Source organism: Hibiscus syriacus, unplaced genomic scaffold, assembly GCF_006381635.1.
Source record: "Hibiscus syriacus cultivar Baekdansim isolate YM2019G1 unplaced genomic scaffold, ASM638163v2 tig00112000_pilon, whole genome shotgun sequence".
In the NCBI taxonomy this organism is placed as follows: Eukaryota; Viridiplantae; Streptophyta; class Magnoliopsida; order Malvales; family Malvaceae; genus Hibiscus; species Hibiscus syriacus.
In genome coordinates, this window is record NW_024063235.1 from 3,418,809 (window position 1) to 3,429,463 (window position 10,655).

Sequence of the window (10,655 nt, forward strand, 5' to 3'; positions counted from 1 at the left end):
TTTTGCTCAGGTCTGAGGTCTATCTCATCTATAATCCTCTCTGTGTCCTCCAGCCAATACTCAACGCCTGTCGGAGGTCCACCAGTAATACCCTCGAATGGAACTACACCAGCAGCAACAAGAGAATTAGAAATCTCCACTACAGTTATGTTACTAGGGGCTCTAGCAGTTCTCTGAAACATGCGGAAGATAGCTCTATTAATGGCGTCTTCATTCATCTCAGTGTCCTCATCTTCAGTGACGGGAGGGTCTCTCACAGGAGTAAACTGATCATCATGAGAAAGAGTCGGATCTACTTGCGTAATAGGAGGATCACGTGGTGACATCGGATCGTCTATCGTAACAGAAGGTCGAGTGACTCGCCATCTACCACGTCCTGTCCTACGACCTCTAGCAGCATTCATCGTTGGATCTATAAGGCTCTACAGAAAGAATTTGAAACATATGTCAGATTAGCATCATGGATCTCGAGAAAACTTTAAATCATAACATAAGGTGACATTTTTTTAAAAAAACAATTTCTTAAAAATCCAAAGTTTAGGACCCATATACAGTCCGAGTGTTTAAAACCGAATGCTCTGATACCACCAAATGTAACCCCCCAGACCCGATCTGTAAGTTAGACCCAAACCTAAGTGGTCACATATCCCATTCAGAGGTTTTTTTTAAAACTTATAATACATTAGATATAATACAAAACAAAATATTAATAATACAAATATAACCAAAACGATAGAAAATACATGTCACCATATACAACGGAAAACATGTAGAGATATATGTTCGTACAAAATAAGTAGTTGATCTCCCCTGATGCCAAATCTGCTAGCTTACGGTCTGCTGTTATCTGAAAAAGCGTAAAAACTATAGAATGAGCTAAAAAAATCCAGTGTGCTTCAAACAGTGTATAAAAACATTTTAATAAAATATTTCAGTAAAATCATTTCATTAAACATGTTTGTTTTATTTAAAATATGAACACTAACCCCATGTCACGAACAAAATATGTAGGTTCCCCAGAACCATACACCCCGTCACGTCCAGTAAGGCCCTGAGCACAAAGCCGAGGAGCCTGCAAGTATTCTTCCTCTAACAATTTTCCCCCCAATGTCAGTAATAAAAGAGTATGTATTCAAGTAAAATTGGTGAATAATTCATGCTTAAAAAACATATACTGAAATATATAAATCAGATATCAAGAAATCAATATTCAGGAATCACGTATCATGTCATAACAATATTATGAATTATCACCAATCTAAAACAATTCAAACAATATTTTTAAAACAGTAAAATAACACTGTCATGAAACACACCTGTAACAGTCTGAGAAATCAGATAGGGAAGCTTATTACTGGTTTTGTCGATCACGCTCTGCTGCAGCGCTAGATCCTACGAATTGGAAAAATCCATATTGGAAACCTAATATAAATAATCTAAATATTATTTAAATAATATATAGAAACCTACAGGTAATTCTCGTAGTATGCGGTTCAGGCTGGTCTAACGAACGTACAACATCAGACCTAATTGATCCTTGCTCATGTGAAGCACGAGTACATTCATAAAATATTTTTATTGAATCAATTCCTTAACTAAATCTCAAATAATTAATCAAAATATTGAAATATTAAGCCTTTTGGGTTTACAAGCTCGATTCAGGAATTTCAGGTCATAATTTGGAAAAACGGACTTCGGAATCAGATTCAGGATGTCGAAAAACATAAAGTATGACTTTCCGAAAATTTGAATTCTTGGTTAAAATCAAAGTCAACGGGTTTGACTAACGATTTGGAGACTTTCGGGTTTGAATTTAGCGAAACGGACCACAAAAACGGATTCGGGACGTCGAAAACTATCAGGAGAGGTATTCTTAGAAAATATTAACGGCTGTTTAATAGACGGTCAAAGCTGGTCAAAGTTCTGGTCAAAGGAGGTTAACAAACTGTCAACAATTTTACAGAAATAACACCCTTTTTAAAATAATTACCAAAATAGCACCCTTTTTGAATTAATTCCCAAAATAACATTCTTTTTGAATTAATTCCAAAAATAGCACCTTTTTGAATTAATTTCCAAAATAGCACCCATTTCGAATAAATTCCCAAAATACACCCGATCAACGGTCAACGGTCGGGTCGGGTCAACGGGTCGGGTCAAAACCGGTCAAACTGGTTCAACCCTTTGAAAAACCGGTTATTTTTGCCTTCCCCACGTGCAGTGGCGGCGCGTGGGGGCGCGTGAGGTCTCTTCTGGCTGCGTAAAATTCACGGAAAAATTTCTAAAAATTATTTTGAGCGATTTCGAGATACTTACAAAGATCAGTTCAAATTTTTAAACGGCGGAGAGCTCGATTTTATCAAATCGGAAACTTTGACCGCTTCACCTCCCACGCGCCGCCGTCGACGGAGACGGAGGATGACACCGGCGGACTCGGAACGGCACAAGGAACACGATGGTGCGGGAGGTGTCGTAAACGGAGCAACGATCGGCGCTGAATTTAAGATTTTCTCGGCGATTGAGCTAAAAAAGTCGCGGCTTTGACTTGAAATTCACGGCGTTTGGCAGCGTTTCACCTCAATTAATTTAAGTGAATTGTTCCTCACTCGATAACGAACACGATGGTGGTTTCAAAACGACGATCAGAATTCGGACGGAGTCGGGATCGTTGTCGGAAGTTGACGTTGGGGAAGGAAGTTTAGGCTCAATTTAGGAGTAATTGGTTTCTGATTTTCAGAAACCAATTGCCGTATATAATACCAAACTTCACCAACCTTTCTTGGGTAAATTCAGGGCTTGGTCCCTGAATTTTCTTTAACTCTAAAACAAGCTACAAATTTTTAAAATCTTTTAATTTAGTCCCCAAATTTCTCCAAATTACAATTATATATATTTTTCTCAAATTTCTGGGTTGTTACAATCTCAAGATCATCCATCGATTCATTATCACTAATGAGTCCTACCTCTATCAACAAGGCGTTTATCTGGGCATTCAAGGACGACTTAGAGCTATTACCTACATCCTCAATATGTTGCATCAGGTGAGGTATCTACTCTTGAGCTAACATGGAATTCTCCATACTTGTATCTCTTCGCCTTAGGTTCTCCTTATGTGTTTTAAATACCTCATTATACTGAGATGATAAACGTATATATGTACCCTTTTTGTTATTCCTCCCCGTTTCCTTGATGGCAATTGCAACATGGTTCCCTAGTATAAGATTGGTGTCGTAAATGACTGCCTTAGCATGCTGTACCTCGAGCAAAGGTAAGACTTGCATTCCCTCCATGTGACACCCCTACTTTTACCCAATTTAAAAATAGAATCTTAATATTGTGTACCATTTTGCAAAATTTTGAAGGTTTTAGGTTAGCTTTCGAAAGTCCTATAAGTTTGATAACACTCTAAAAGAGTTATATTTGGTAGCCTTAATTACCTAGGTTTAGTTTGAACTTAAGCATATTTAGAAGCATTTTAGGATTAAATTTACTTAATTTTGCGGATTTTGCATGATAGGTATCGTGGGTTGCTAAGGGTTAAAATTGTTTTTTGTTTCTACAAACTATTGCATTGATGTTGTAGCAATGCAGAAAATGTTGATCGGATGTTGTAGCAGTCTTCTAAGCTTCAGACAGTCGGAATAACCTTTTGGATTGGGATAGTTGGCTCGAGTAGTTGTCATGTGGATGGATAATACCATAAACGTGGACCTTTCCTATTGGGCGATGGAATTCTCATTCAATCTATAAAATGGGAGTACTTTGGAGAAAAAAGTGTGACGATTGGGAGAGATCCAAATTACCATTTTCCACGTTATTTCTTCTCAAGCCACAAACTCCTAAATCCTTTGCCAAGGATTGATGCAACAAAAAGAAAGCTTGCTGCAGAGCTTCAGCGATCAGTAAATCACATTCAATGCCTTATATTAAGAGAGGGAGTGATTTGAAGTATTAAACTTTTGTTGGATGTTTATTATGAACTTCGTATTTTGTGTTTACTTGGGGTATTTACTTTATGAGCTTTGAACTTCATGATTGTGAGTAGAAATATTTTACAATTAAATATATAATGTTTTTGTTTGAATATACAAATATTTTCATTCGAATTGCTATATACATTTTCTAGCTTTGGTGTTGCTGAGTAGCATAGGTATACTGAAAAGTGTGCAACCATTAGATTAACATTGTTAATAGTTTGAATCTTTAATTAATGAAAGTTAATAAAGTAGTTCAAATGGTTTTAAGCAATGGTGATCACATCGACTAAGCATATTATGTTTGCATAAAATTTGGAAGTCATAATATCATATCCTTTGATTTGATAGCTGACCAATTGCTTTATGGAATGTTGTAGGATGAATTAGTTCTTCTCATGATTGATTTCATTGCTTTCTATCTAGCATCTCATTTCCTTGATACATTTTGCTACTAAAAACTCTAATGAAAACAATATGCTCTCTGTGGGTTCGACATTCGAAACTCTCGTAGTTTTCACTTTATTACTTGATTTGCGATGTGTACATTTGTGTTATATGTTATAACATTTCAATAGCATCAAATTTTTGGTGCCGTTTCCAGGGAGCATCGGTTTGATTTAAAGTTCTTTTAATATTACTTATGTGTTTGTTTTATTTTTAGATTTCTAAGTGTTTGTTTTTACTAGTGTATGCCTCGAAGCGACGACGACTTAGAGCCATTTGATACAGAGATTAAAAGAACATTTTGTAAATGTCATCATGAAGCTGCTATGGTTGGACAAAGGAATGGTATTTTACCCCTGCTATAGAATGGAGAGAATTATGAGTTTCTAGATGACATTAGAGCTGAGCAACCATATCAGAATGTATATGATTGAAATCACTCTATTCGTGAGTATGTTGTCCCGACATTAGATGATTTTTATCCGGGTATTATGAGACCAGTTATTAATGCTGCAAACTTCGAATTAAAGTATGATATGTTCCAAATGTTACAATCTATGGGAAAATATGGTGGTTCTTCGATTGAAGATCCTAGAGCACATTTGCGATCTTTCATGGAGGTTTACGATTCTTTTATTTAGCAAGGTGTTCGGAAGAGGCCTAAAGATGAAGTTATTTCCCTATTCATTGTGTGATAAAGCACGGGTTTGGTTGAATTCACTACTGCCAGGTGCTGTAACATCATGGAATCAATTAGCACAAAATTTCTTGTTGCGATTCAACCCACTGAATATGAATGCTAAGATTCGAAATGACTTAACCTCATTCAAGTAGATGGATGATGAAAGCTTGTATGAATCATGGGAAAGATTCAAAGATTTGTTATTGAAGTGCCCTATGCATGGGTTCCCACATTGAAATCAAATTGAGATGTTTTATAATATATTATATATTCACACTCGAATGGTGGTTGATGCCTCAACAAACAGAACTTTGCTGGATAAAACATACAATGGAGTATATGATATTCTTGAGAGAATTTCCACCAACGATTGCCAATACCCAAATAATCATAATACATTTGGTCGGCGTGGTGCTGTAGTAGTAGACTCGAAAGCTTTTAACTCTATGGTATCTCAAATTTTAGCATTGATTGAAATGGTGAAAAAATTGCATTAGACAAGAGGAATGTATGAAGTCAAAGTCACATCTCTTATTACTTGGATATATTGCGGCGATAATCACAATTTTGATGAATGCCCCCAAAATCTGAGTCTATCTACTATGTGTGAAACTATCCAAGGAATGATAATGCTTTTGGAAATACATACAATTCAAATTTCAAAAATCATCCCAATATTTTTTGGAGAAGTCAAAATGTTGCCAATCCACAACATCAGCAATATCAGCTACAACATTACACTCAACAGACAAAAGCCACAACCACAACAAAGGCAGAACTACCAAGGCCAATATTCGAACCAAACTTCAACATTCACACCTTTTGAAGCCATGATGAAAGAATAAATGGCAATCCAATCTACCTCATTAAGGGCTATTGAGAATCAGATGGGACAAATGGCTAATGCTCTAAATAGTCGATTGACAGGGTCGTTGCCTAACGACACTGAGAATCCTAAGAAAAATGGTAAGGAACATTGTAAGGCTATTACCACAAGAAGTGGAATTCATATTGGCGACCTAGTTGAAGAATCGCGAAGGAAGAATTAGGACACTCATCAACATGGTAAAAGAAAGAGCAAAGAGACTGAGCCTGAACTGCATGTGAGTCAATTAACAACACCATATGTGGGGAAGAGTGGTAACACAGACTCATTGCCGATAGCAATCCCTAATGCATCAAATACAAATTCGACTCCATTACCTGAGCAACATCAAACAAAATTGCCTCCACATTTTCCACAACGCTTGAAGAAGGCAAAAGAAAATCAACAATACAAAGCTTTTGTTGATATACTTCGCTAGCTTAAAGTGAGTGTTCCATTCATTGATGTTTTAGAGAAAAATTCGAATTATATCAAATTCATGAGGTAAGTTCTTTCGAAGAAATGAAGACTTGGCAAATTTGAGACAGTCGCTTTTATTGAAAGTTGTAGCGCCATGGCTATAAGTCAATTGCCACCAAAGCTTAAGGATCCAGGGAGTTTCACGATTCCTTGTAACATTGGTAACACATTTTTAGGTAAAGCTTTATGTGATTTGGGTGCTAACATAAATCTAATTCCATTGTCAATATTTAGGAAATTCAGAAGCGGCGAAGCAAGGCCCACTATGGTTACTTTACAACTTGCTAATCTCTATACCGTACATCCTAGTGGTATTGTGGAAAAAATGCTTGTGCGAGTGGACAAATTTATCATTCCTAAGGATTTCATCATTTTGGATTGTGAAGCGGACAAAGATGTCCCAATTTTTCTCGGCCGCCCATTCCTTGCTACAGGTTGAGCTTCGATTGATGCTGAAAAGAGAGAATTGACTATGTGTTTGAATGATGAACATATTACTTTTAATGTTTCTTACATCAATGACAAAGTTGATTGTTTTTCACTTGACGTGATTGATATTTTTAAACAGGAGCATTTGGAGGAATGCTATAGCGCAGATACATATTTATATGATTTTGAAGCATTTAAAGAATTTCTGATGGATGAAGAAGTCAAATGATGTAGGAAGTATCTCTAGAGCATAGAACTTTTGCAAATACACGATCATATCATCAAGCACCGAAGCCATCCATTGAAAAACCACCAAAGCTTGAATTGAAACAAATATCGGAGCATTTGAAATATGCTTACCTTGGAGAAAATGAGACGTTGACAGTCATTATGGCAGCACATCTTACAACATCACAAGAAACTCAGTTGATTGATGTGTTGACGCAATATAAGAAGGCTATCGCATGGAGCATTGTTGATATAAAAAGAATTAGTCCATCCTTTTGCATGTATAAATTTTTTTGGAGGATCCCAATAGTAGCTCGATTTAACATCAGTGAAGATTAAATCCAATCATGAAATCCACCACTGGTTGGAGGATATGTGTGGACTATAGGAAGCTAAATAAAGCAACGAGGAAAGACTATTTTCTATTGCCCTTCATAGATTATATGTTAAATTAGTTTGCGGGTAATGCTTTTTTTGGATGGATATATTAGTTACAACCAAATTATTATAGCTCCAGAAGATCGGGAGAAAACAACTTTTATATGTCCGTATGACACCTTTGCTTTTTACAGAATACCATTTGGGTTGTTTAATGCTCCAAAGACATTTCAGCATTGTATGATGGTCATTTTCTCCAATATGATTGATGACTATCTTGAAGTTTTTATGGATGATTTTTTAGTCTTTGGGCAGGATTTTGAGAAGTGTTTGAGCAATTTGGCTGCAGTTTTAAGAAGATACGAGGAGACAAACTTAGTTTTGAATTGGGAAAATGTCATTTTATGGTTATGGAAGGTATAGTGGCAGGCCACCGGATTTCAAGTCATGGCATTGAAGTGGATAAAACAAAAGTAGAGGTTATTGAAAATTGTCGCCACCTACTAATGTTAAGGCAATTCGAAGCTTCCTTGGTCATGTTGTTTTTTATAGAAGGTTTATTAAAGACTTCTGTCGAATTGCTAAGCCATTGTGCTCATTGCTGGAGCATAAGACGAAGTTTGTTATTGATGATGAAGTGCTTCAATCTTTTGAGACAATTAAATTAAAGCAAGTAAAATCCCTTATTATTATATCACCAGACTAGAGTTTACCCTTTGGATTAATTTGTAATGTTAGTGATTTCTCTATAGGAGTAATGTTGGGGCAACGAAAGTATAAAATGTTTCGTTCAATACATTATGAAAGTAGGACATTAAATGAAGCTCAGATCAACTATACCACAAATGAAAAAGAGTTGCTTGTTGTGGTGTTCGCTTTCGATAAATTTTGTTCCTAGTTGGTGGGTACAAAAGTGATTGTTTATACCGATCTCTCAGTGCTGAAGCATTTATTTTCTAAGAAAGATATAAAACCTCGTTTGATTTGATGGGTGATTTTACTCCAAGAATTTGACATTGAGATTCAGGATAAAAAGGGATCTGAAAATCAAGTGGTTGATCGCTTGTGTAGGTTAGAATCAGACAGCAAAGCGACATCATTGTAATAATTCCAGATGAATACCCTAATGAGCATGTGTTAGCTACTACATCATTACCATGGTATGCTGATTTTGCCAACTATCTAGTTAGTGGGATAATGCCACCAGACCTAAATTACCAAGACTGAAGGAAATTTATGAAGGATATAAAGCAATATCATTGGGAGGAGCCGTGTTTATTTAAACAATGCAATGATCAACTTATGCGGCGATGTATCCCTCAATGCGAATAACAAAACATTTTGCAGTATTGTCATAGTGCCCCATATGGTGGAAATTTTGGTAGTATGCACACAGAAACAAAAGTGCTTCAATGTGGATATTATTAGTCATCGATTTTTAAAGATGCTAATGATTTTGTAAAGCGTTGTGATCACTGCCAGGGAACTGGGAATATTTCTCGACGAAATGAAATACCAATGCAACCTATCTTAAAGATCGAGTTATTTGATGTGTGGGGATTAGAATTTATGGGTCCATATACATATTCATGTGGCAACCTCTTCATTTTAGTTTATGTAGACTATATATCCAAATAGGTGGAAGTTGTAGCCTTGCCAAACAGCAGTGCTAAAGCAGTTTTGCTATTGTTGCATAAAAATATTTTCACTCGCTTTGGAATACCTCGTGCATTTATCAGTGATGAAGGATCCCAATATATTGGTCATCAAGTTGTTAGAGCATTGAATAGATATGGAATGAAGCATAATATTGCTACAATATATCATCCACAATCTAATGGCTAAGCTGAGGCATCTAACCGTGAAATCAAGCAAATCCTTGAGAAAGTTGTGAACCCTTCTCAAAAGAATTGGTCCCAACACCTTGAAGAAGAACTATGGGCTTATAGAACTATTTATAAGACTTCATTGGGAATGTCCCTTTATCGTCTTGTTTATGGTAAAGCTTGTAACTTACCGGTGGAGTTGGAGCATAAAGCTATATGGGTGCTAGAAATGCTGAATTTTGATTTACATGTTGCAGGCAAAAATTGGATGCTGGAGCTCAATAAGCTAGAGAAACTCTGAAATAATGCCTATGAGAGTTCAAGCATTTATAAAGACAAAAGCAAGAAATGGCATGATCAGAATATTTTGCCAAGGGAATTTATTGTTGGACAACAAGTACTTTATTTAATTCGAGAGTAAAATTATTCCCTGGGAAATTGCGTTCTCGTTGGTCAGGTCCTTTCGAAATTCTTGAAGTTTTCCTTCATAGCACAATATTATTGAAAAACTTGGTGGATAAAAGCACATTTGAAGTTAAATGGCAACGTTTAAAGCATTATTGCCAGCAACAAAACCATGGCATCGCTTCGATCACACTAAGAGATCTTACTTCTTTTTAATATTATGTTCTCTTAAATAAGTCAATTCTATTGACATTTATTTGTAAGTACTTATTTTCTTTATTTTTATGGGTGTTTTCGTTTAATCATTAGAGGTCTGTTCTTCCATGCCGCACAACTATTCATGTTACAACATGCATTCCTTGTTATATGAAAGCCATAACATTACAAGGTTACCCAAAAAATATTTATGGTAAAAATTGGTGTTAATTGTTTCCCATTTTTAACCATCTAATTAACCCAATTATAACAACCTATTCCAACCCATCCTTTTCCCTCCACCATATAATTTTAAATTTTAAAATTCTTTTATCCCTTCTTTCACATAACCCAATTACCCCCATTTACACCACTTTCATCTTCTTCACGACCCTAAAACCTTTGGTAACCACTCTTCCATTTTTCTTCCTTAATATACAAACTGCCATGATACCTAAAAAGAAATCAAGTTCAAAGCAATCAAGTCGTACGCCCACTCCACCTCCTATTGTAGCTACGCCGCTGATAATGTCACCGTCAGAGAAAGTTACAAGATTGATGAATGACGCGAACAAACAACATTATGAAGAGGAATTTGAGGGCTGATATTGATGTTATGAGCATGGCTTTGATTTATCTACAGAAGGGGAGCCAAATTCTTCGATTATATCTCTCAATTGATCTCTTAGCGAGGTCAGGGGTAATTCTATGAACACCTCGACAACATAAACCAGCACATTATTTGG

General features: G+C 36.1%; 1 protein-coding gene and 1 non-coding gene across 2 annotated transcripts; one reads left to right on the forward strand and one right to left on the reverse strand.

Annotated features, from left to right (window-relative positions):
- Window positions 1–5,222: 5,222 nt before the first annotated feature.
- Window positions 5,223–5,329, reverse strand: LOC120174154. Its single transcript, XR_005521133.1, has one exon. It is a non-coding gene; the product is annotated as a small nucleolar RNA R71 (small nucleolar RNA).
- A 1,213-nt stretch (window positions 5,330–6,542) lies between these two features.
- LOC120174067 lies at window positions 6,543–9,610 on the forward strand. Its single transcript, XM_039181040.1, has 4 exons — window positions 6,543–6,882; window positions 7,788–7,900; window positions 9,122–9,253; window positions 9,356–9,610. The coding sequence occupies exons 1-4, from the start codon at window positions 6,543–6,545 to the stop codon at window positions 9,608–9,610; spliced, it is 840 nt and encodes a 279-aa protein (XP_039036971.1).
- The last annotated feature ends 1,045 nt before the right edge of the window (window positions 9,611–10,655 follow it).

Bases quoted from the DNA above. Each gene is read 5' to 3' on its own strand.
- LOC120174067 (XM_039181040.1), top strand. From the start codon at position 6,543: ATGGCTATAAGTCAATTGCCACCAAAGCTTAAGGATCCAGGGAGTTTC. The intron at 7,901-9,121 runs GTATAGTGGCAG...ATATCCAAATAG, and splicing joins TCATTTTATGGTTATGGAAG to GTGGAAGTTGTAGCCTTGCC. The intron at 9,254-9,355 runs GTTGTTAGAGCA...CGTGAAATCAAG, and splicing joins CCCAATATATTGGTCATCAA to CAAATCCTTGAGAAAGTTGT.